The sequence below is a fragment of the Sebastes fasciatus genome, chromosome 7, assembly GCF_043250625.1.
Source record: "Sebastes fasciatus isolate fSebFas1 chromosome 7, fSebFas1.pri, whole genome shotgun sequence".
In the NCBI taxonomy this organism is placed as follows: Eukaryota; Metazoa; Chordata; class Actinopteri; order Perciformes; family Sebastidae; genus Sebastes; species Sebastes fasciatus.
The window spans coordinates 19,499,524-19,525,383 of NC_133801.1; the positions used below are offsets into that span (position 1 = coordinate 19,499,524).

The 25,860-nt window shown below is 39.5% G+C and overlaps 2 protein-coding genes and 1 long non-coding RNA gene across 6 annotated transcripts; 2 read left to right on the forward strand and 1 right to left on the reverse strand.

Moving 5' to 3' along the window:
- The first annotated feature begins 35 nt into the window (after positions 1–35).
- mre11a (MRE11 homolog A, double strand break repair nuclease) lies at positions 36–6,031 on the forward strand. Its single transcript, XM_074642061.1, has 20 exons — positions 36–73; positions 980–1,056; positions 1,218–1,350; positions 1,474–1,634; positions 1,723–1,810; positions 1,948–2,089; positions 2,188–2,302; positions 2,665–2,850; positions 2,965–3,136; positions 3,231–3,311; positions 3,399–3,528; positions 3,625–3,725; positions 3,831–4,001; positions 4,086–4,145; positions 4,229–4,400; positions 4,595–4,681; positions 4,836–4,897; positions 4,982–5,043; positions 5,215–5,311; positions 5,600–6,031. Exons 2-20 carry the CDS (start codon positions 1,037–1,039, stop codon positions 5,636–5,638), a joined length of 2,079 nt encoding a protein of 692 aa, XP_074498162.1. The 5' UTR covers positions 36–73; positions 980–1,036; the 3' UTR covers positions 5,639–6,031.
- Positions 6,032–6,967: 936 nt separating this feature from the next.
- tmprss4a (transmembrane serine protease 4a) lies at positions 6,968–23,548 on the reverse strand. Of its 4 annotated transcripts, none has more exons than XM_074642066.1 (13): positions 23,240–23,548; positions 12,853–12,907; positions 12,475–12,618; positions 12,089–12,241; positions 11,860–11,986; positions 11,630–11,749; positions 11,020–11,063; positions 10,488–10,650; positions 10,230–10,396; positions 9,823–9,918; positions 9,581–9,723; positions 8,485–8,637; positions 6,968–8,378 (listed from the first exon to the last, which is right to left on the reverse strand). In XM_074642066.1, the coding sequence occupies exons 3-13, from the start codon at positions 12,584–12,586 to the stop codon at positions 8,367–8,369; spliced, it is 1,290 nt and encodes a 429-aa protein (XP_074498167.1). In that variant the 5' UTR covers positions 12,587–12,618; positions 12,853–12,907; positions 23,240–23,548; the 3' UTR covers positions 6,968–8,366. The 4 variants fall into 4 exon arrangements, with proteins under 4 accessions (XP_074498167.1, XP_074498168.1, XP_074498164.1 ...); XM_074642067.1 differs by having other exon boundaries at positions 11,020–11,060; positions 23,240–23,468; XM_074642063.1 differs by lacking the exon at positions 23,240–23,548 and adding an exon at positions 19,353–19,768.
- On the forward strand, positions 15,348–25,013 carry LOC141771609 (uncharacterized). Its single transcript, XR_012594736.1, has 3 exons — positions 15,348–15,418; positions 19,601–19,780; positions 24,878–25,013. It is a non-coding gene; the product is annotated as an uncharacterized LOC141771609 (long non-coding RNA).
- The last annotated feature ends 847 nt before the right edge of the window (positions 25,014–25,860 follow it).

A 25,860-nucleotide genomic window follows, 5' to 3' on the forward strand; every position in this document is an offset into this window, starting at 1 on the left:
CTCTAAACCATCTGTGAGAGGGTTTGCAAGACTTGCCGGGATTTTTCTGACATGTTCTGGGACTCAAGAGGAGGTGGGTTGAAACTTAAAGTCTTCCACGTTGTAGCCAGGGATGTATGGTTGTATAGCTTTATATTTTATAACAACAAATAATTGTTCAATAGGACGTCACCAGCTTGGTTCATATTGCTGTTAGATACGACTTAACTATCGGATAATTAGCTAGCTAGCTATCACACAGTATAAAACAATACTTTGTAGTGTGTCGCAGATATTCTAAACACATGGCTTTCTTTCAGGAATGTACCAACTTAACGTTACACTGACTGATTCATTCACATGTATATCATATCAATACTCTATGCAATGTCATATGTCTGCAGGACAGATGATAATGCACACAGTGCACTCTCATAGACTAAGCTACTGGAGTTACCCTGCACTACACTCACTTTAACAGTCTCTTCTGCACTACACTCACTTTAACAGTCTCTTCTGCACTTTTTAATAGTCGTGCATTACAGCTGTTACCCTGCACTATATTCAGTTTGAACAGTTTTCTTCATCTCCTTGTATTTTTATATCTGGTATATTTTTTTGTACTTTTTTACTGCCTTTTTACTAACATGTTTTGCACTATGGAACTGTGATGCTGGAAACTTGAATTTCCCTAGGGATCAATAAAGCTACTATCTATCTATCTATCTATCTATCTATCTATCTATGTGTAATAATGTGAACTTTACCATTCAGTCTATCTGCTGTTATATATATATATATATATATATTTTTTTTTTTTAATGTTTACTTATTTATTATATCTTTACTGTTTACTTACTTATGTATTATATCTTGTCTTTGTTTTTTTTACTGATGCCTCTTGTTGCACTGTCCCCTTTGCTGCTGTAACACTGAAAATGTCTCCTCTGTGGAACTAATAAAGGATCATCTTATCTTTTATTAAATGTATTTTCTGCAGGGAAAGCCTTTCGCGTGACCACCTGTCAGGAGTGAGATATCATTTCCCCACATCATCATGACCTCAGAGAACACCTTGTGAGTTTGTTTAAATCCCTGCAAAGCATTTCTATATGGTGATTGTGCTGGATGGTGATTAACAGGTCTCCCAATGACTGATGGATATGTTTATCTAGATAATTTCCAGTTATAACTGGGTACACAACAACCTAATGTATGAGCTGTTTTGTTTTTCTTAGGGATGATGAGGATACCTTCAAGATCCTGATTGCTACAGATATTCACCTGGGTTACCTGGAGAAGGATGCTATCCGTGGCAATGACTCTTATAACACACTTGATGAAATCCTGAAATGTGCCAAGACAAATCAGGTACAAGTTGATAGATGTGTGAATGACTTAATAGTAGATCAGATTAATCTCTGTCTGCTTGAATGGACATAATAAAGTTCTAATTGCCCACTACTTTCTATTTTCTCATTTGTCTGCTTGCAGGTAGATTTCATCCTGCTGGGTGGTGATTTGTTCCATGACAACAAGCCCTCGCGACGATGCCTCCACAACTGCATCACTATGCTGAGACAATACTGCATGGGAGACACGCCCATTCAATTCAACATTCTCAGTGACCAGAAAGTCAACTTCAACACCACCCAGTCAGTTCTGCTGTGTGTTGTGTGGTAATTTTTTTATCAAAACATGTTTTTTTCTTGTTACATTGATGTTGTGATATGTGTGTTGTAGGTTCCCCTGGGTCAACTATCAGGATGAAAACCTGAACATCTCTATTCCTGCATTTAGCATTCACGGTAACCATGATGACCCAACCGGGGTGAGTTATGAGTCCAGCATAAAATAAATTATTAGACAGAACAACACAAATTAGTAATATTCAAGTATGTGCATTTGTGTGTGTGTCTATATATATTTGTTAGTTTTAATATCATGGTTACTTTTATTTTCCTCAAGGCTGAAGGTTTGTGTGCGTTGGATCTGCTAAGTGCTTCTGGTCTTGTCAATCACTTTGGTCACTCCCACTCAGTGGAGAAGATAGAGATTAGTCCCATCCTCATGCAGAAAGGCAGCACCAAGCTAGCGTTATTTGGTCTTGGTAAGTGCATTCCTAAAATAATCTTTGTCTGTTCAGCCAAGATAAACACAAGTATTCATGTTTTGGTCTAAATGATGTATGAATGTGTGTGTGTGTAGGCTCCATCCCAGATGAGCGCTTGTACAGGATGTTTGTCAACAACCAGGTAACGATGCTTCGCCCCAAAGAAGACCAAGATGAATGGTTTAACCTCTTCACCATCCACCAGAACAGGTGTGTGCATGTTTATGTCGTTGGAACGTCTAAACTGGAGTGAGAAGCTGTGCCCCAGGAAATGTCAAAGTATTAGCGATACATGTTGTCCTCTGTGTGATACAGTACATGCTGCATACTCTGAATCTGAATGCTGGATCTGTGTGGACAGGATAGCTATGCCGGTAAAAAGTAAAGTGTTTAAGAGGGTGAATAATGGGTTGGTTGGCCATGCTATCTTCAGCTTAGCATGTTGTTGATGCATTGAGTCTGCCCCTGTTAGTGGTTTTAGGGTTGAAACGGCTATATTTTTTTCAATAATACTCTGTACCTTGTGTTGTTGTTTAAAATTGTTGTCTGTTCTGTCTATGTGTTTCTTCTAGGAGTAAACACGGACCTACTAACTACATCCCCGAGCACTTCCTGGATGACTTTATCGACTTGGTGGTGTGGGGTCACGAGCACGAGTGTTTGATTGCGCCAACCAGAAATGAACAGCAGCTCTTCTATGTGACACAACCTGGCAGCTCGGTAGCCACCTCCCTGTCCCCCGGAGAGGCAGCCAAGAAGTACAAATGGATACACACACACACACACACACACATAATGGATATTAAACTCTGTATTCTGAGGGTGTCTAAAAGTGATTAAGTAGCCATAACACTCTGTTTGTGTGGTTCTAGACACATAGGGCTGCTGAGGGTGAAAGGTCGTAAGATGAACCTGCAAAAGATCCCCCTAAAGACGGTGCGTCAGTTCTTCATCCAAGATGTGGTGCTGGCTGACTACCAAGACATCTTCACACCTGATACACCCCAGGTCACAAAGAAGGTGGAAAACTTGTGCTACGCAAAGGTAACACTTAAAGTCACCAACAAACGTACAGATCCATTCTTGCCCCTCGTCTGTCCCCTTATAGCCGTCTCGTTTTCTTTCTGTCACTCTGTAGGTCACAGAGATGTTAGAAGAAGCTGAAAGAGAAAGAATTGGATGCCCGCTCACCCCAGAGAAACCTCTTGTTCGGCTGAGGGTAAGATGGACACACTTGCAGTGTGCATACACACCTTCCTAATCACGTTTCTTCAGTCAAAGTCATCATCTTCATTGCCTTCCCCAGGTGGACTACAGCGGAGGCTTTGAGACGTTCAACACTTCTCGCTTCAGTCAGAAGTTTGTGGACCGCGTAGCCAACCCAAAAGACCTAATTCACTTTCTCAGGCACCGTGAGCAGAAGGAGGACATCAAAGGTTTGACACAGGCTAAATACACAGCTATGGATCTACAACACTGATCGATGTACAGCGTTGTCTATTTGACATGTTTCAATCTTTATGCTTTTTTAGATGAGGTCAATGTTGACTACGGCAGACTGTTAAAAACCACAGCAGTCGAGGGGCTGAGAGTGGAGGACCTGGTTAAACAGTACTTTGAGGCAACTGAACAGGTACTGCACACACACAGATTTACATTCACACACTTACAGGGTGTCATAACACTTATTTTCATCTACTGTTTCTACCGCGTATTCTTTTTTTTTTTATCTTCTCAGACAGTGCAGCTGTCCCTTCTGACCGAGCAGGGCATGGGGAAGGCCATCCAGGAGTTTGTAGACAAAGATGAGAAAGACGCCATTGAGGAGCTGATCAAGTGCCAGTTAGAGAAGACACAGCGCCACCTCCAAGCCAGAGGCGTAACCACGGAGCAGGATATAGACACTGAGGTGAGGGCTGGGGGCTTGCATGGAAAGTAGGGCAGAGGAAGTTGATGTATGGCATTATAAGAGTGCATGTTTTTACATTTTCAGATCCGGCGATTCAGAGACTCCAAAAAGAACACGACCGAGGAAGAGAATGAAATCAAAGAAGTAAGTAATGATTGCACACAGGCCTGAAATGTTGTGTGGTCTGTTGTGTTTAACTGTGTGCACTTTATCGCTCTATTGCTCAGGCTATCGACAGAGCCAAAGCTCACCGTTTGGAGCGCGGCACTGAGCCTTCAGACTTGGATATGTCCAGTGACCTCGCTTTGGACTCCGATGATGGCTCAGGCCCATTCCCTCCCCCCACGCGAGGCAGAGGGCGAGGAAGCAGGGCGCGCGGTGGCCGGGGAAGAGGCAGAGGTGAGTTCATCACATTATCTGTCACGAAGATGAAGTGAAAATAGAGGCGCAGAGAAATATATGCAGTGGTAAATAGGTCCAAAGGTTTATACAAGGATGTAGGCTTGGTACAAGGCAATGACTCAGATCGGTGTATATGATGATGTGCATTACATCATAAATCCTCGTTCTGGACTGTTCATCCTTCCATCCAGGTGCAATTGCCTCTGAACCAAAACCAGCTGGTCGGGGCCGTTCCCAGAAATCCTCAGCAGCAACCCAAAGCAGGAGCATTGTCCAAGGTAGGAGACTGTGATATTATGTGTGTGAGTGTGATGATCTATAGACTCACAAGTTAACATTCTCCATACAACACTAATATGCCAGACTGTAGGCTTTCACTTTCTTCCTTGACTTCAACATATCTCTCTTTCTTATTTTTCACTCATTCTTCAGCATTTCAAGCTCCATCCCAGAGATCATCTCGGACTGCAGCCAAACCATCTTATGTAGATGAAGTAAGTCAAATGATGACACACGCACATACAATATGTAAACTGTACAATCCTCCAACCTTGCTTCCCATCTTCATCCATTTCCAGATGACTATTGATGACTCAGATGAAGATATACCTGTAATGAAAGCTACCCGACCCCCTCCAAGGTATGTTTGTGTTCGGTCTACAATGTGATAGTCCAGTACATTTAAGAAAAGAAAAACACACAGCTGTCCATACTGCAGTCACCCTCTCTGCCCATGACTTCATATTGTAAATGTGCGATGTGTTTTTTGAATCATGTGTTTTACCCTGGTTCCTTTTATTGCTCACCACAGACCAGCATCATCGACATCGTCCTTCACTAAGTACAGCTCTCCGAGCCAGAGCCAGACATCTAGAGGAGTTGCATTTGATGACAGTGATGATGACGAGGTAAAAATAATATCTGGAGTGCTGGGGTGAAGATTTTGTGATTTCCATTCAGGGAAAATGACTAGACCTGTAGGGTGGGATTACTACGTAACCACATAGTTTTTAGGGAGTTAAAACTGGTCTGAAGTCTGTTACATTCTTAACAAAAATGTATACCCCTACACTTAATCTCCAATAGTCCATTTCATATTTGTTTGCCAAAAATGAACTTAATTATACTTGATTATCTTAACTTGGTGAAAGCTTTCATCTTTTTTCCATCTTTATTTCTTTTTTTTCTTGATACAGGATCCATTCAAAGGCCCCAGCCATCGTTCACGGAAATAACCATAAGTGCATCTGCGATGTAACACTGGATGTTAATGTTGATTTTCCAAGTGAGCAAATGAGTTGCTGCAGTGTTGTTCTGAAGGAGGTGCATGTTTCAATTTTTTCAGCACTCCGTCTTCCTAAGGTTGGTAATAAATAATTAAGTTGATCAGCTACTGCTTATGGGGTAAAACTATCAAATCAGTCTGTTCTGGTGAAAGGACTTGGCTAAAGGCTATATGGGGCAAAGTGGAGATGGTACACAACCTCATTTGTTAGCCACCACCCGAACCTACCAACTTGTGCTGCACATCTGCTCCTGTACATCAACACTGATCAGAGTTGGGTTTTGTCATTGGTCTTTGTAGCTCTCTGATATTCAGGAAATTATAAATGTTTTTTCATACATAATCAACTGTCTCCTTGTTTTTGAATTAGGGTCTGTGTCTTGTGGCTGCGAAGTCATAGAAATAGCCATCTGAAAGAGCTTATAGAGAAATACATCGTCAGAAGTGACACAAAAAAGCCATTCTCATACCTCACTTGGCTCTTTGTACTGGCCCTCCATCTTCTGCTGCTAAACAACTAATTTGTCTGATAGAAATTGTTAAATTGTGCAACTTGTTAGGGGTCCAAGCCCCGTTGGAGCTGGAGCCCCATACTCTTTTTCTACTGTCTTGCTGCTAAAACTGGTTCTGCAGCGGTTAAAGGTAGACATGATACCAATCGCAGCGCCAAATCGGACCAGGGGCCGCACCCATCTTTGAACTTCATTTTGATCTCAACTACACACCTGTAAAGTTTCGTTACTGTATTTTGACTCTATCTGGGTCACAAAATATTTCCACAGACACACAGAACTAGATCAAACACAGATCTGGTTTAATTTATAAATAACACCTGGCGAAAGTACCCAACCACAACCACATTTTACCATGATGACTCACACAGACTCACAAGGTGAAAACAATACCAGCGTCGCTGTCACGCCCAGTAAAATCAGGTCACACACAGAAAATTACATGTATCCACCACAGGGGGGCGGAATAAATCCAAGCTATAGGGTGACAGTGGAAGAGTTATACCTTCTTGCACAATATCATGTCGTTTTAAAATGTTCCAGAAATCTCAGATGACAGTTGTCATGAGCATCATCTTTTGGTCACAATTTATATAACGTTTTACATAAACTCTGCTCCCTGTTCTCCCTTTTGTTAACTTCGGGTCAGAGGGCGTGTGCCTGGGAGGAGGAAGACACTGAATGGAACAAGGAGGGATCCAGTTTCCAGCACATACACAAGAATATAAAGTCAGTTATGTGACAAAACAATCGTTCCAACTGCCAAGTTGACGAGGAATGTCTTTATTATATTTACAACAACCTATTTACAGGTATATAAAATCAACAAAATGTACCATATATACAGTCAAATGCAATCAGCCACCGTGGCACGCACCAAACCTTGAAAGATATGCTATTCCTGTCCAACTATTTCATAACATTATACAGTATAATACAACATTTTGGCTATTATTTTTTTAAATTCAGAAGTGCCAATTTATACTAATTTTGTGTTGGTCTCCTTAGACAAAGAGAATGATAAATAAAACCAAAAATGCAGGTAGATGTATTCTTTTGCTTTGCTACAGATTACTTTAAAATTAGGAAGTAATTATAGGGTTTTGCCTGAGTGCACACATTTTAGAAATTTACATACTATAATCTCTTGCTCACTTTTAAACTTTAGGTAATGACATTTATATATTATATATTCTGGTCATGGTGGGAGTTTTCTGAAGGCACGCTGGATATCTGATTGCACTTTGAAACTCAGTGTGGAGGCACTATGAACACATGACGGAATATGGTTTGAGTTTTAGTCTTCAGTGCATTATTAGACTAGTATTGAATCATTTGCACATACAGTTAAGGTCAAGTAATTCTCACTTTCCACTTAAAGTGCTCATGTAAATCAATCTGTGGTAGGAAGCACATCTGTGCTGTAAAAAAGGTGCATTTCCCCTTTAATTGCGACACGCATCAGATCAACTGAATCAGCACCATAGATGCATTAAACCTCTGACCTTGGCATCGCTTATATTGGTGATATTAACCTGAAGCTTCACACTGACTTCTGCTGGCAGTAGCATAGAATGGTTCACCATGTCTGTCACCTTTCTTTAGATAGCAGTTTACCATATGAACCCTCATAACACAGTGCACACCTAAAGTTATAGCACATAGTAATCAAGTACATTATGTCTGAGGTCTGCCAGTCTGGTAATGTCCAACATCTTCACAGTTTGTACAGTTATTGCTAAGTCTTCATGTCAATGACTTTGATATTCTTGTTTTTAAAATGCATGAATCAGTGAATTGAGTCGGTCAAATTACAACACTGTAAAAGCTAAAAAATCCCCAGACCGGCCAGCGACACATAACAACATAAATATACTTGTCCCCTGAGATAAAAACCTGAAATGGCACAAACAACACCTGAAATAAGTTGTGTATGAAATGTGTGTGTGTGTGTGTGTGTGTGTGTGTCGTATTTTTGCATATGGCTGTGTTTAACAGTTCATCTGTGTTTCTGCTGGGATCCATCTTCAACTTCCCCTTTCTCTCCTCCTGTATCCTCATGTTCTGTCAACCACGTTGAAACTTAAGCTTTCTTTTAGTTTCGCGGGCTGTCCGAGGCAGACCGGACTGGAGTCTTGAGGTGGCTGCTCGTTATGATGAAGGACCTCAGGGGTTTTTCTAGAGGGATGAAGTTAAAATGATCAGGACAGGCTTTGTATGTATTGCAGTTCTCATATTTTTGTCTATATGTTAGTAGAGTAGGTTTTTTTTCCATTTGCTGTACCTCAATGACTGTATGAATCCAGTTTAGCAACTCTTCAACGTTGCAGTAGACACCTGGCCTTCCCTTCCGAGCACAGCCGACGCCCCAGCTCACCACTCCAACCAGATGCCACTTAGCGGAGGTGAAGTACACCAAAGGACCCCCGCTGTCCCCCTGGGAGTCAGAACAGAACAATAATATCTTTAGAACATTTGAAACGTCAATATTGGACCATTCCACAAACTACAAACTAATACTGAACTGCAGGCTGAGAGAACTTGAAATATTCTTTGTCGGTTTAAACAATATTGAGGAGAGACTACAGGTGAATAGGGTAAAAAATGTAACCAATATATTTCGCCGTGAAACTTCCCCAGTTGATTACTTACATTAAGGCAATTATTTTTTGTATTACAAGTTTGCTGAAATTTAATGTTTAAATGCAAATGAGGTCTTATCTAATCAAATATGTCAACATTTGCATACATTTCCATAACATAAATCTGGACATTGGATAAAGCAAGGTTAAAAAATAATAGTTTCAATTTGTTGACATATTAGAGAGGGAAATTTGGATGTCTCTCTGTATCGCTCCATAAATCAGAAAATATTGTCAATAGCCATAAAAAAATAATTTTTGCCACGTTTTGGGGAATAAAATGTTCTATAATTCAGGCTATGAATGATATACGAACAAATCCCTCTGTAAAAACCTTCAGAATATACTGTAGATAGGAATGAAATTGGAAAGTTTGATGTAGGAGTAAAGACACTACAGGTGAATAGGATAAAAAAATGTAACAAATAAATACCACCATGAAACTTCCCCAGTTGATTACTTACATTAAGACTATTACTTTTTGTATTTTGTATTCCTCATTATTGTTTTTCTGAAATTTTATGTTTAAATATACAAATGAAACATTATCTAATGCTAACTTTTGGTGAATTTAGGAGAAATGTACAGACACAAATAGACAAAGTGTAGTAAAATAAACACTTATATGTGTATTTTTGGATGCGAAATAGCCCAAATCTCAAAATTGACCAGTGTATGAAAAACGTTTTTGTCTGGGGTGTCTCCCCTTGATTGTAACTGAAATCAGTGGTCCGTTACCTGGCAGGCATCCACTCCCCCCTGCAGTAAACCAGCACAGATCATCCTTTGGGTTATGGCACTACCATATATTGTTGGGCTGGAGCACTTGGCCCGGTCTACCAGAGGGATGGAGGCCTTCTGAAGTGAAGGAGAAACTTTACCTGAAGAGACAAATGATACAACGCTTGAGTTATACTGGGTCACTTCAGAGAAGTTGTCTTTTCTTGTCCACAAGATGATGAGAGGTTTGGGTTTCTCACCGTTTTCCTCAAGGTATCCCCAGCCAGTCACAGCCATGTTGGCTTTGGAAGGAAGGCCAAAGAATTTAGGAGGTAGACAAACCGGCTTGCGGGCCACTGAAAGACAGGGGCAGCACATTCATTATGAACATTTTAGCCTTTAGGATTCTTATTATTTTTGCTTCTGTCAAAGCTTTGGCAAATTAAAGGTACAGTTAAAGTAATGATCACAGTGGCTGAATCTGATCTACAGTGAAGAGCGTGCTGTTTGACTTTTACACCACAAGAGGGCAATAGAGTAAAGCCTGCTGACTCCTTACTTGTCCTTATCAGAACTGTTCAGATCTAAATTTTAACTACAGACTCTACAAGGTCAGTTAACACTATACTAATCCATGTTTTTATGGAGTATTAAATTAAACTCTAACCTCCCACTGTGATCGGGCTGCTGAGTCTCATCAATGCAATGTCGTAGTCGTTTCGTTGTGGATTGTAGTCTCCATTCAGTATGATCCTGTCCACATAGGAACCTCCGAGTGTGCCCATGTATGTCCGACCTGACACCACCCTCCAGCGACCCAGCTCCTTTTTACTGCTGCAAGGCCCAAAAGAAGAGAGGATGTGTGAGCTTTATGATGTTAAGCACAAAGGCAATTAATTGGAAATGGTGCGGAAACTATACTGACCCAGAAAAGCAGTGGGCTGCGGTGACAACCCAACGCGGTGACACCAGTGAGCCTCCACATGTATGTTGGCCTCCTTGCTGCAGGCTAACCTGCCAGGGCCAGTCCTCAATGACAGCATTCGTGCCGCCGACAATACGGTCCTGAGAGCCCGCCTGTCCACAGTCTGACAAACAACATCATTTTGTTAAGATCATTTTCTTTACTGTAGTCCATTTCACCAATCCTCATTTTTATTGCATGTCTTTATTGTTTTATCCATCTAGATCCTAATTTTCAAACAGTAAAGTTCAGGTTAGACGAGTGTCATTTCCAACACAAACTTTTATTTGATTTGTTGAAGAATGAAGGACGTTACTCAGAAGATGCTAAGAAACGGTTACGCTGCTAGACGTGTGTGGGCCTGTTAGTGTGAAACTAGTGCCACAACAACCATGTTATCTTCCACCCACAACCCATGAGCCTCACTCTGCCTTGTTCCAAAACTGTAAACAGTGTTAGTGACGGTGGTTGTTTTGCTAAAAATAAAACTCACCTGAACAGGACAAAGAAACCACAGATCCAGATGTGCATGCACTGCTGTTGGAGGGGAAAAAAAACATTGATCAAATATTTAGAGTAGTATCCCAAATGGCCACACAATTAGTCAAACAGACAAAATACACAGTCAAATGTTGACCGAAATCACTCCCCTGTGCTGAACTTTGTCCCTGTTTCTCTTCTGCTTTGTTTGAGTAAACTACCTGTCTTTTTTGGTTCACTTTCATAGAACACAAGACAGAGAGGGAACAAAAACTGTGGAATTTTTTTGTGCTTTTAGGAACAGAAACTGTGAGAATAGACACCACACCACCTCACGAGTACAAGAAGAGACATGAAGGGGGAAGGAGAACAAAAATTAAAAACTGAAAGAGAAAAAGAGAACAGAATTGAGGGTTTTTCAAACAAACAGGGAGAGCTTTGTAATGTGCTTTTGTTTTTCACGACAATGGACACTTTTAAGTTCGGATGTCAACAGCTGTGTCTTTGCTTGTCTTGACATGAAAGTAGTGTTGAACAGCACAGTTTCCTAAACAGCCCTGATTTATCAGATGACTTCAGTTCTGAGGTTTAAAATTGTTTTTAATGACAGATGGCTTCCTCACCGGTCTATGGTAGCCTGATGTATGGGTGTCTTCTCAGTCCCAGGCCTGATGGCTGTGAATGGTCCCCTTTTCAAAGGAGACGTCAAAGTGCCCAGCGGGACACTGGTGCTCTGAGGTTTACTGTTAAGAAAGAACATGTAAGACTTGATTTGCAGCTCAAATAACTTTAAATTTGCAGCTCAAACTAGGCAATGGATGTAATCTCATTATATATTCATGTGTAAACTCACTTTGTGTAGCCCAGCTGTTTGCATGCCGTCTGCGTGTGCTTCTCCGTCCAGCCGTCGCTACACACACTCCGCCAACCTGGGCCAGGACTGTACACCTGCAGGACCTGCAGCCCCGTCATGAGACGCACTGTAAGGAGGAACAGCACACAAAGGACGATAAGAGGAGTTTCAAGCTTTGTTTTTGTGTCTGCGTTGACAAAGCGACAGAGAGTCAGGTGTTTCGTTTTACCTGGAAAGGTAGTGTTGACCTTAAAGCTCGACAGACATGTGATTTCATCCTCTCCTCCGGTACAGTCGTCATTCCCGTCACAGGCTTTGTCTATTGGGATGAACTTCACTGAACGCTTGCAGAAGAAGTATTTGCTATCAATCAGCTGCTTAACTGGAGGAAAAAAGGGGGAAGAGAAGGGCAGAAGAGAGGTTATGATAAAACAGAGAATGACACTGAATCCTATCATGAATTTAACACCTTTGCATAACATGTTTTTCTAGTATCGAAACTGTGACGGCTGATGGAAACATGAAGGAAGGGCCTAATTTGGTGTGCCACCCTGTGGTGTTTGCGTGTGTCCTTTAGAGGAATAAACTACAGTACGTCCAATTATTGTGACTCACTGAAGTATGCTGCAGTGACCAGTATGCCCAGTAAAACCACAACTGTAAGGACAGTCAGCAACACTTTCTTCCTCTTAGACGCCTTGTCTTTCTGAGTCTTTGGAGCCGTCATGGGCCTTCTGTGGCGGCCTGGCTGTGGAACCACTGGGAAGAAAAAAAGACATAGCAATGGAGAAAGAAACAGTGATGATAGGAAAAAAGGGGGGTGAGAGAATAGAAAAAAATGAGAGAGAAGAGGAACAGAAAATTAGTCAAGGGGAAAAACGTAAGCGTGCACCAAATGTGCTGCAAGTTCTCAGTACAGTCCAACACTTCAAAGTATTTAACATGGTGTTCATAAAGCAACATACGTATATTAACATGAAACCAACAGCTTACCTGGCTGCCGGGGATTCAAGGGTCTAGCGCTTTCCTCAGGCACCTGGGCGATCGTCTGAGGAAAGAATTACAAGAATACATGAGACAAAGTGAGAACAGGTGTTGAAACAACAGTGTGCTTTGCATGGGTTGAGAGAAACTACAGTGTGTGCCTTTGTGTAGGTTTTATCTTGATCTGTTTGCATGGGACTTTTTGTGTTCATTTCCAGGTGATCGTTATCAAAACACGTGAGAATAAGTTGCATCTCTCTGTCCAAAACGCTACCAAACATAGAAAACGTGAGCCATGTGTGAAACAGGTGTATAAAACAATGCAGAACCAGGGGAGGAGCCCCAAAAAGATTACCGATCATAATTTACACATAGAACACGGTGTGCCACAATTAGTTGTCACGTTACACCCATGTGACTTCCTCAAATATATCAGTCCATCGCTCCACATGCTGCAGGCAGTTCCCATAATCTGTTATCTATCAACCCCACCATGAAAAGGATATAGGCTCTGGATGTACAGTATGGTGGGGTGTAGTGTGGCAGGGTCCATTGGGACCTTTGTCTTCCATTCAAATGCAACTGATATTGTGGAGACACTGTGATGTTGCAGGGTGGTATAGAGAGAGAGGGGTGACCGCCCTTCAATCACAGGGGCCATATTAAAGCCCAATGCTACTCAAGTATCCTCCAGGAAGATATCAGCTGCATAATTGCATAGACAGAGTAGACAGTATATTATAGGTATGTCCCATACAGGTGGTAGGGGTCAGGATCAGCTGTGGTTCCCACCCTTTTTGTTTATTATCCTTTTAAAACAAATGAGGAAGTATGTTTGTGAGCAATTGAGTGACTTTCACTTCTCAGATTAATTTCACTTTTGCACTTACACACCAAAAACAATGACAATAACCTGATATTTTCAGGTGGAATTTCATTTCATTCTCACTGTGCAATATCATTTTCCACTTGTGCAATTTTGTTAATAGTCTGTTTATTGTCAATACTGTTTATATACTGCTCCTATTTTTATACTTCTTTCTATTTAAATGGTTCATATTTTGTTACACTTTGTGAAGCGGAGCACAAATATAAATCACTTTAAAAAGCTATACAAAAAATATATTTTTGGGAGGTACAATATATGGTTGAGGAAGAGTTGTGATAAGGGTTGCGTTAAGGGTTGGTTTATATTTACTTTTTAACTCCGGATGGATATGTGGGTTGTAAATAAACTAGGGATGCTATTCATGTATTTATATTTGGTGTATATATTCAATTTTGATGTAAATAAATCTGGGATAGTTTATATATTATATTATGTTATATTATATTATCATTCTATGATGAGTTATTAGAGGAGACGTGAGGTAGGGAAATATAAGTTTTACTTCTACCTACTCCTTTTTGGACACTATTACTCTTGTTTTGTTTGTTATTATTTTGTATCTGTTTTTATTTATTTTTATGTTGGAAATAAAGTCTTTCATTCATTCATTCACTTTGTTTAACTCTTTTTTTTTGTTTTACTGTGTTAGCTGATGGATCTTGTTTTTTTGCACTATCCCCTTTGCTGCCATACACTGCAAATTTCTCCACTGCGGGACTAATAAAGGAATATCTTATCTTTATCTTATCTTAATATTTGAACCTGCAAACTCTGTGTTTGACGTCATTACGTCAAGTTTTATTAAAAACGTGTGTTACAGCAAATGTGATTGCTTTTCGGCAACGTTAGCAATGAAGCGCTAAGGGATTAATTAAATTACCATTTTAATCTCAGCAGTTACTATACATTTGGTTAGTTAGCCTACTACTAATGCCAGTAACTCTCCGTTAACTTGGGTAATTTAGGAGCTCTACCGGGAGTTTGATGATCAGTTTCGGTCTTCAATGGAGCAACAGGTCGGGAGTGTTAGTTATTAGTGATGGGAATTCCGGCTCTTTTTAGTGATCCAGATCATTTGGCTCAGCTCAGCAAGAAGAGCCGGCTCTTTCGGCTCCCTAAATTTAGCTTTAGCTGTTTTGACCTATGATTAGTATGTGTGCACATATATCACTTAGATTATTAAATATAATTATACTAAACCTTATAATTTGCAGAATACCATAATGTTACATGCTGCTTCCTCATTGTCCTCATGTTACATTCTTCCTCCTGCTCTGTACCTTTAGACGTCAGCGCTCCCTGCTTGATTATGATCTTTGTCTGTCATCACCTGATTGGTCGCACGGACGTCATTAACACATCATTCAGTCACACTCAAGTGCATGGAGTGCCCGTGGCGCGGAGAAGATCGTCCTATCATTCTGCCTTGAATTAATTAAAAATAAAAAAAATAAAAAAAATAAAAACGGCTCTCGGACGGGAGTCGGCTCTTATCGTTTACTTAAAGGAGCCCGCTCAAAGAACCGACTCGTTCGCGACCGACACATCAATATTAGTTTAACTAACCGCCTAGCCGGGGATAACCGAGTTACCATGGTGACAATTACCTTGGTAACTCGGTTATCCCCGGTTAGGCGGTTAGTTAGCCTCTACCAAACTAGGAAAGATGCAACTCCCGGTTTCCCGGTAAGTACCGTTAACTGTCTTATTTAGCCTAAATGTTTTGTCTTGTTAGGTTAGGTTTGTTTACGTTAAACACAGGTGACTCTAATCACGTTGTTCAGGGTTAAACTAGCTGCTGGTTATGCTAGTAAGTATCTCCAAAACATGTAGCGTTAACTGTTAAACCACAATGTTTCGCTTTCTCTTTCTACACATAAATGCAGATTAATGCAGTGTGATTTGAGCTTATTTTTTGCTTTGGAGTTGTTTAAAAGACAACTTTTTTTCATGAAATTTTTCGACATATTCTACAATTAATTTTTTAATGACATTATTTTTTTTCATAGATTTGTTGACATACTATACCATCATTTTTTTTGTATTAAATTTTTCGACATATACAGTGAATTTTTTTCATGAATCTTTTCGACATACTAAACTATGACCATTTTAATGAAATGTTTCGACATATTATACAATACATTTTATTACAATATAGTATGACTTTAAAAAAAAAAAAAATCTAAATAATATACTATGATTTTTTTTTCATGAAATCTTTTGACATACTATACTTTGACTTTAAAAAAAAAACAATTTCGAAATATTATACATTGAAGTTTTTTCAAAATTTTTCGACATGTTATACAATTATTTTTTTCCATGAAATTTTTCGACATATTATACTATGACTTTTTTTCAAGAAATTGTATCGACATGCTAAACTATGACTTTTTTTCATGAAATTTAACAAGCTAGCTAGCTAACGTTAAGTGACTAGGATTAAACCTGCGATAGCTGATTATTTTGGCCACTAGGGGACACCGGAAAGATGTGAACTCTAAAGGATGGTGAGATGGAGCTTCGTGAAACATTGAAGCTTTCCAGCAAATTGGTTCGGAAAAGGGTTCATTCCTTGAGGCTTCATGTGCACAGGAAAGCACCTGGTGGTCAAAGAGTGTAAAACAGGCAGATATGATCTTAACCTTGGGATAAGATAAGTAAAGGCTGTTGGGAATGGCTATAAACATGGAAAAAACTCACAAATGACGAGTTGCTGGCTCTCTGTGGTCCCAGATATCACTAGTCACAGATTTTGGTGTAACATCTGTTCTATATGTCACAACTCCACCAGTTGATTAAGCTGAATACACCGTTTCACAACTGAGGAGGGCACAGTGAATTATGGGATATTGAGTGCTTCAAAGATACAGCAGCTGTGTCATCCAAAGTCAGGCTAAAGAAGGCTTTTAGTGTTATTGCAGCTGAATTTGGACACAATTAACTAGTGAGCAAATCCTTACTAGCTCTGACAGATATTTCACAACAGTAAAAAAAAATCCTTGTGGATGTCAGTATCGGCTGTGACACATTTAAACACTGTTTCACCATCTTATCATGACACCACATCTTCAAAAACTGTAAAACTGAAATTACTCATGTGTGTTGTGGCTCTTTCACTCTTTGTGTGTTACTCTCAGTAGATCTCCTGTAGTTGGTATAGTGCATGGGAAATGCGAGAGGCGAAAATGATTCTTCCTGTAGTGCTATAGCTCAAGTATCACATCAATATGGCTGCTGACAGGCCTATTTGGAGGATTTCAGCAGATGGTATATAGTGGCTGACTGATGATTTTGAGGAGCACTTTCGTCCACCTGCTGTTCTTCCTTTGTCTTGTCCTCACAGCTTTCAATTCATTGTTTGAACTACACATATTTACAGTATACGGTATATGTTAGTTGATACTTTGTTTGGGATCTAGTGCAGAATCTTTGATGACTAGGCTAAATGAGAAATTAACAAAACAGCTAACGGGGAGCATTGGTCACTAGTTTTCACTTCTGCTTTAAAGTATTAGGTAAAATTCCCTTGCTTGCATATTTTACACCAGGCTTATTCTACTGTACGAGCTTCATTTAAAGGAAGTACTCAAACCAACCTTGATGCAAGAGAGAGCTCTTGACAGTCAAATGCAAGGAACAAGCAAAGCACAGATTTTTTTAGAGAGAAGGGCAAAGAATGTTGTTAGGCAGGTTTTTTTTTTGGAGTGGAGTTCACTTTATCCTGCTGTGAATCAGCTGTGCTGGCTGAGACTGTTTAGCTGAGAAACTCCCTGAGATACTCTTATATAAAACAGTATTTCAACTGGTCACGTCCAACTTTTAAAGCATTAAAGACCCAGACACTTTGTTCTTTCTCGACACATTGTGTCGTCAAATCTCTCTCAGATTTCTCTTTGCATTGAAACAAGGAACGTTTCACTTGTGTGAATTAGGCCCTGCAAGCACGTTGGTGTGTAATATAAGAGTTGTTCTCACTTATAGTAAAAATGCTATTTTGTTTCATATATTTAGTTTATAGCCATATATATTTCACTATGTAACCGGATGTAAGGTGATGCTGAGATACCCCTGCTCTTCTCAATTTCCCCAAAAGCTTGAAGGCTCGCCCTTATTTTCGAGTTTTTTTGTAATTCAAGTGCAGAGTTTTCGCCTCACATTAATGCCATACAGTACAGTATACGGCACCTAAAAAATCAGGGTTGAAAAACCTGCACAATAGTGATCCCTCTGTGTAAGCTAATAGATTGATTTTTAACATATGCCGATTAAAAGACACCCTTAAAAAAGAGTCGCACAAACTCATCACTGATCAGAAATCTCAGTGGAAAAACATCAGTAGGAGAAACCAGTTCATCTATAGAATGAATTGAATAAACAAGAGATGACAGTGCAAAAAAATTGGGAGGTGTACCTACCTGGGAAACCAGAAAGATGGCTAAAGAAAGTTATGTTGCCAGGAGTGGACAAACACATACTTGAAAATACAGGTTCTGTTTTTTTTCATACCATGACATATAAGTGCCTTCTCGGAAACTTAAATGTCGTCATTTGTACCATGACTAACCATTTCATGAGCAATATTTCAAAACAATCAGATAGCTACGCATTATCATATGTCACGTCTTACATCTGTGGTAACAGCTAATGTGTTTAAACCTGATTTTGGTTATTTTTAGTCAGACTCACGTATATGGTGGACTCCAGCCAGTTAACCCAGCGTTAGTAGGAACCGACTCTGCTCCAGCGGAAAAATATAACTGGGTCAGCCGTAAAGGATAAAAGCCTTGACATTGTAAACCTTTTGTTCAAATGAGGTGTTCCCTTGGTGCTTCTCCGCTTTGTTGGATTATGTTCCTCTAAACTGAAACGTTCACAAAAGGTCTTTTGAGAAACCACGCGTGACATGTTGGCCGAGCTTTAATCAAAGGCAGAGATCTAGACCAGTGCAGGCCGAACATGTTTATATGACTTTATGACTTTAGACTTTATTGTCCCCAAGGGGAAATTACTCTCCACAGCACTGTACACGCTATTTAGAGGCATTTTATATTTATATTTGATATGGGCAGAAGTATACACTATATACCAACACACAAGCAGGTCCACACACATAATCTTTCATATAATGAGGTGGCTGGCGCACACATACATTCTGACAAAATATTGCTATCTGGTTTGATCTACAGGTAAAATAAACTTAAAACTACACAAATAAATATGATGCAGCTGAATCAAAATGTTCCTACCTGCACCAGAGGCTGGCACTGATCACACACCTATGATAAGATAGTACTGTACCAAGCAAAGGGCAACATATGCTTAACTTCAGCCAACTGTATGTGCTCCCATTTAGTTGCAGATAGGATCTCCAACATGCAAAACATTGCTGTTGTTTTGAGCCAGTAGACTACAGAAACTGGTTGAGCACACATAAGCAAACACGGAGAACTTTTAATTAATTAGACAATGTGTCTTTGTACCACAGTCTGATAACAATCTCATTACCAGGATGTGTAGCGATGATGACATTCAAATGGCCCCGCCAATGCAAACCAGCAATCTGACTTGCCATCTTTCGAACAAATATGTTGATTCTTCTTTCAGTTGTACTCACCCACATGATGTAGTTGTCTTTCTTGGTACTGTAAGGCCGAGATGCACCTCATCCGACACGGAGTACAGAGTTAACACTGCCCTCCCTCCCTGGAGGTGGGACTCCCCAGTAACTCACTGTCCCTTGGATGTCCTTCGTCCTCTTCCTCTCGCCCTCCTGCTCCACTGGCTTAAACTACAAAACCTGGTTTGATTCGGTCTCTCTCTCTCTCTTTCTCTCTCTCTCGCCCTCCCCTTTTCTTTCTACAGCAGTGTAACTGAATCTGGCTTGAAGGGTGTCTGACTTGCCCCTCTTCGAGACCCCAAGCAGTAATAAAGAGTGCTGGTGTGTGGCGTTGTGTTTCAACGCTCCGCGGATTCAAGGAAAAAGACCTGTTTTTGAATGACCCAGCCCTGCTGACAAAACAAAACCAAACTGAAGTATTCCAGGTGAGCTGAAACTTGAACCCTCCTCTCTCTGACACTGTCCCTCCTCCCACACATCCTCCCACTCCAAACTTTTGAAGCCCTCTGGACATAAAGCACACCATATCTTTTTTGCCCCCATTTGTGTCTTTTACTTCCTTAACTCCCCACCAGTGCTTCTTTGCCTCTTATATTGTACCCAAACATACACCCACACAGCCATGCATCTGCACAAATACAAATACATGCAAAAACAATGACGTGGCACGGTGCCACACGTATGCACACACACTAAAACCTAGACACAACATGAAGTGAACAGTGGTGTGGTTTGTGTGTGCAGTAACATGGCCTGAGGCTGAGGTGTGTATCTCTGCTCACCTGTATTGTTTTGACAGTCTAATGAGAAGTCAGTTGGTATCAGTCAGCAGTTGCTGACACCAAATTGTGACTCATATGCCACGTCTCACAGCGGGAACAGAGCAGGAATATGACAAATGCACTCATGCCCTACAGGAGCCACGCTAGCAGCTATGAGGCTGTAGGCAAAGCGGTGCTCGGAGTTAAATGCTAGTGTCAGCATGCAAATACGCTCACAATGACAATAACATCCTGACTATTTAGCAGTTATAATGTTTAACATGTTCGCTATCTTAGTTTAGTGTGTTAGCATGCTAACATCTGCTAATTAGAACAAAATATGGCCAAAATCTTCTATCACGATATAGGTCATGTCATATCTCGATAACGATATACATCACAATATAGCATCTTTTCTGGTAATTCAATCTTGATGAAATAACCCCACGGTAAAGCCTATCTTTGTATACTCATGTGTGAATTAAATGCAAATGAAAACAAATGAAAAGTACTGAATATTTTCTCATTTTAAGAACTTGAGTGCAAAAGGAACATTAAAGTTTTGAGTGAAATTATAGAGAAAAAAATAAATAAAGGCCCTAGCCTATATCACGATAGAAACAAATATACGATAGACATTTTTATATAGTTTTGACGATATATATCGTGATATTGCCCGGCCTTAAATGCTATTAGTTTTGCAAGTATTTGGTCATGAAAACACTAACTTGAAAGTCAGGGGATCACCAGAGTTACTACAATTCATCCTGAGGAAAACATGAATATTTGTACTTAATCTTACAGCAATCCGTCCAATAGCTGTTGAGATATTTCACAAAAATGTAAAATGTCAACCTCATGTTGGCGCTAGAACAAGTCAGGGCATCACCAAAGTCATTTAGCGTTCATCCTCTGGGAGCCATGAATAAAAATTTCATGGCAATTCATCAAAAGGTATTGAGATTTTTTCATTCAAACAGACCAACAGATGGCCACGTGGCTAAAATTGTATATATATATACGTATACGTATATATGTATAATATATTAAAAGTATATTTGAATATGAAGAATTAAACGTGAATAGATAACGGAGTTACACATGTCAATAACATTCTATGGGTTACTGTAGGGATGTCACTGAAACTGTTTTGACATAAATGATTGGATTGTGGCCAGAGGTGCAACATGCCTGAACTTTTCAACCCATAGAAAAAGAAATACAGCAGCAAATATCTATCCTATGTGACTGAAGTGTTAAATTACCTTTTAAGGATGCATTCAATGACCACTCTGGTCACTAGGTCAGTGCTTCTAAAAATTAAGCCACTGTGAATGTTACGGGACACTGAGCATAGACAACATGAGGGGGGAAAAAAGCCTGATTGGGAGTGTGAGAAAAAAAATACTGCGGTTGGCTGAAGAGAAAGAGCCATTGTTAGAAACAGCAGCTGGTTGTGTTGCTTGGCCTGAACTATTAAAAGCAATGAACCTTACAGCTGACTCCCAACCTTTCCTCACTCATAAAACTTGATCTATGTACTCAACAATTGTCTCAGAGTATACGTATGCGGAAATAGATAAATGGAGAGATGCAGGTAGTTAATAGATACATAGATAAAGCTTTCTGATGGGATCCGTTTGAAGCTAATGACCTCTGAACGGTCTCCACACAAGGTCTCTTTCAGTCAGTAACCTCGGCTAACCTTGTTGATATTCAGGTTGCCATAAAGTTGCCAAGACATTTAGAAGCTCCACCCTGGTATTAAATCTGGCGCATCTCCTCTCCTTTTGTGTGTTTGCCTGACTGAGCGTAGTTACAGCCAAAAGACTGACATTTAGAAACCAGTTTGTAATGTGCCAGGCTACAAAAAAGAGCTTACACTGTAAATCACATGATTTGTGCAGTCAGATTGGGTTGACATGGTTGAACAGGGGCTGACAAGATGTTTGCACAAGCTATAAAAGAGAACATGAAAGCAATTCAGTAATCTAATAAATCTATTGTACGTCCTTGTTTGATTCTAAGCTTTCATTGTTCTACTGAGTCAAGCTGCTTGATTTTGTTCATGATGACATCAGCTTTCACAGAACAACATCCAAACACACAGTCCATATGAGCCTGATGAAATATATTTATTCTATATTCTTCATTTCTTTGTCAATTAAAGCACCTGTTGCTGCTAAAATCTTTTTTTTTTCTTTTCAAACTGGGTGCATGTAAAGCTCAAGGACAATTAAAAGGACTGCTGACTTCCCGAACAGCGTACAGTCCAGATGGGTTACATATTAACAGATCTGTTTAGGGATATTGCTATGACTTTTGTATTCACAATGAAATTAAGAATACGTGTCAGCTAAAAGCATTCAATTGTATTACTTACTTTCTAACAGCATCTATGGAAAACTATTTTATTTCTCACCGACTTGCTAACAATGCAGCAACAGATTCAAATTCTGTAAAATTTCTCGGAAACCTATTCTTTATTCTATTTCATTTGATTACAAGACTAATTCTGAAGAAAGTAAAAGCATCAACAGAATACAGAACAACTGTAGTCCAATTAGAATGCAAATATGATCTCTTACTAGCAAAACAGGTTGTTAAGTCGCACTTAGTTTATTTTAATTTACGTAACATATAGAAAGAATTTCAGACCAATCAAAGCTTTTTTTTTAGATTCTACTTTTGAACTTCAGAGGTGCTTGGCTTCATATTACTTAATACATTTCAGAACCATAAGACCCCCCAACTGTGCTGGATAACCAATTTAAAATCTGGATCTTTCCTTTAAAGCCTTATGCACCCTTATCAGACATGCTGATAAGGTTGTTTTACTAGCGTTTAATAGGAAACATGATTAGACATGGATCAAAGTTCTTTTGAGTTGGCTGAGATGGTTACACACCACCACATACAGTATATACAAATCATCTACCACTCATACAGATGCTTCAATTCTCCCACACAATGATGTTGTTGCCGGGGAAATGTGATACAAACACATTAGCTACAATTATGCTATGACGGTTAACGTTTGAAAAAAAAAGCAGAAGTAATAAAAAAACATCATAACTACACGCACAGACATCATTCCCCACATTGCTGTATACTCTTCCTCACCTGTAAAGTAGCTGTCACTCTGTCACCACTTGTCACAAAAGCACCTGAAGGTAGGTGAGCAAACTGATCGAGCAAAATATTCCTGGTGTTTGAAAGGTCTGCATTTTTCTCTGAGGAATTTTTCCACCGACCTTTATTGCTTCAACAGGGAACACCCTTCTGTGTTCCTTCATCCCACCTCTCTGCCCTCCAATTCCACGGCAAACAACTTGTCTCTCTCTTTCTCCCTCACTCTCTCTCTCTCTCCCACTCACATTCACACCACCTCAATTTACCATCAAAGCCATGACACCACCATCTATCTCCCCATCAGTGAAGGCACCTTAACCCTTCTTTGTCCACACAGGTGTGCACTTTGTGTAACTTGATAGTAAGAATCTTTATGGGAAATGAGAGATGTTAGAGGAAGTGCAGCATGAAAAATAACTGGTTAATAATTAACATCTTCCCATTTCATGTTCCCTGGACTCTAAAGAATGTTTGTTGTCCCAGTGTTATATGGGATTTTGCATGTTTTTAACAAAAGTGGTTGTGTTTTTAGACAAATTAAAGTGACAATCTCAAAGAATTTCATTTAAATAAATGTCCGTTAAGTCATTATCTATAGCCAAATGAGATAACACGATGGTGATTGAGCCCACTGATGAAAGTATTGCATTATTTATATATCTGCAGTATTATGAAATGGGTGTCTGTGGTGACATACCCGGAAAATTACAGCTTTTCTTCATTGTATACACACAAAAAATGTAACTATGCACACAAATCTGAAAATATGAAGCTTGTTTACACAGAAGTATTCTATTTATACATTCATGTATCAGCAAAAAAAGACTGATAAACTCAAACTCAATGCACAATTTCATTGTTCTCCCTCATATAGAAATTCTAAATCAACCAGGACTGAAATCTTAAGGATTGCCACTTTAAAACAAATGGAATTTGGAAACTATGAATGCCATTTCCTCGATATAGGACAAAAGAAAGAAAAGGGAAAACAAACATCAATAAGAGACATGCAAGAATGTCTTGGGTTGAATGGTGTGCATATTCCGGAAACAATCAACACAAATCGCATCACTATCCTTTGAGGTCACAAAACTGTGTCATTGTGTCAGCAGCCACCCACCTCACCTACAGTATGAGGAAGCACCTGTGCTGTCTGCTGAGAAATATGAAATACATCACTAGTTATGCAACTGAAGAAGGCTGCGTTTACCCACAGCTATCCATTAGTCATGACATAATGATAGACGATACCAGTAAAGGCCATCGCAGCCTGATGACCTATTATTGCCTTGATCACCGTAAATAGGATCGGTGACGCTTCTCTTTGTGATATTATGGTAAAATGAAATTGCATCCTGGAAATTTGATGACAGATTACCAAGAAATCCCCAAAAGATTTCCTGAACATATTTTTTTCTCTGTTTACGGTTTACCTCATGAATACACAGACACACATGTATAGGCTACAATTTAGAAAATGGATATTTATAGTTTGTGTATTTCATCTATATTTCTACTGAGATTTTGGTTTGACTTTATTGACACATTTTAATTTATTTATAGAATATAACATATCAGACTTTGTCAAGCATACAGTCTATTTCACTGTTGTTCCTTGTGTTTTCACAGATCCAGATGAGCTGAAGAAGTGCTGGTAGGTGGATTATTTTACCTTTAGACAGAGCCTGTTTACTTTTATCCTGAACTAAGCTAATCACCAGCTGGCTTCTCTTGTAAGTCTCTGCAATAAAGTGTATTAGCTTAGAAATGGAGCTAAAAAAACAAACCAAAAATGTAATTATTTAAGGATACAATCGATAATATTTTTTTCAGGAAGCAGGAAAAGGTATAAAAGAAATCACATCACAACAGACAACATATGACATAGTTCAAGATGAAAATATCAGTATATTAAATCATAAATATAAAACAACTTATACTATTGAACAATCAGCTTTAATTTCTTAACATAGGATTTGAGTGTGAATTATTTTTAATTAAAGGATGTACCATTCTATGGCGCCAGTATACAGAAAGGAGGAAGGAAGTTACCTATCTTAGACTGAAATTAGATTTATCAAGATCTGGGTTTGACTCTCTTATGACTATGAATTTCTTTCTCCTTCTTGAAATCATTCTCTCTGGGAGCATGCACTTCCATGTAAAAAAAATTGTTTCACATTAATTGAATATGTCGTGCCAAATTAGGCTACACACACTGTATTACTGAAATGTGGCTTTTATGGATCAAACTTGATTGTGGTGAAAACATGAATTTCCATTCATATTGTAGAGCAGGCAGATCACGACTAACCATCTTAACGTTTGCTTGTCATTGTAAAAAAAAAAAAAAAATCCAACTGCTTGTGATCATGTTACACTGCAGGACACCTAATGTTATGTATTGACATTATACTGTCTTGATGAAGGCCTTGAGCGACTTTCAGAACGCGGTTCGAGCTGCGCTCGCTGCTGGGTTCAGTGCACATCACAGCACTTCGCTTGACGTAGAGAAAAGCCATTGTGGCACAGCGCAAGCCATTAATTGATTTCAGAGTGCAATGGTGCCATTGTCCCATTGTCTGAAAGGACATTGAGAATATGGTTTCCCA

Excerpts from the sequence above, each read along its gene's own strand:
- tmprss4a (XM_074642063.1), bottom strand. Across the intron at positions 12,242-12,474 it reads GGTCACTGCAGCATACTTCA|TTAAGCAGCTGATTGATAGC; the intron begins GTGAGTCACAAT and ends TTTTTCCTCCAG. Across the intron at positions 10,651-11,019 it reads GGTTTCTTTGTCCTGTTCAG|ACTGTGGACAGGCGGGCTCT; the intron begins GTGAGTTTTATT and ends GTTGTTTGTCAG.
- mre11a (XM_074642061.1), top strand. The coding sequence starts at position 1,037 with ATGACCTCAGAGAACACCTT. Across the intron at positions 3,137-3,230 it reads AAAACTTGTGCTACGCAAAG|GTCACAGAGATGTTAGAAGA; the intron begins GTAACACTTAAA and ends GTCACTCTGTAG. Across the intron at positions 4,002-4,085 it reads AGCAGGATATAGACACTGAG|ATCCGGCGATTCAGAGACTC; the intron begins GTGAGGGCTGGG and ends TTACATTTTCAG.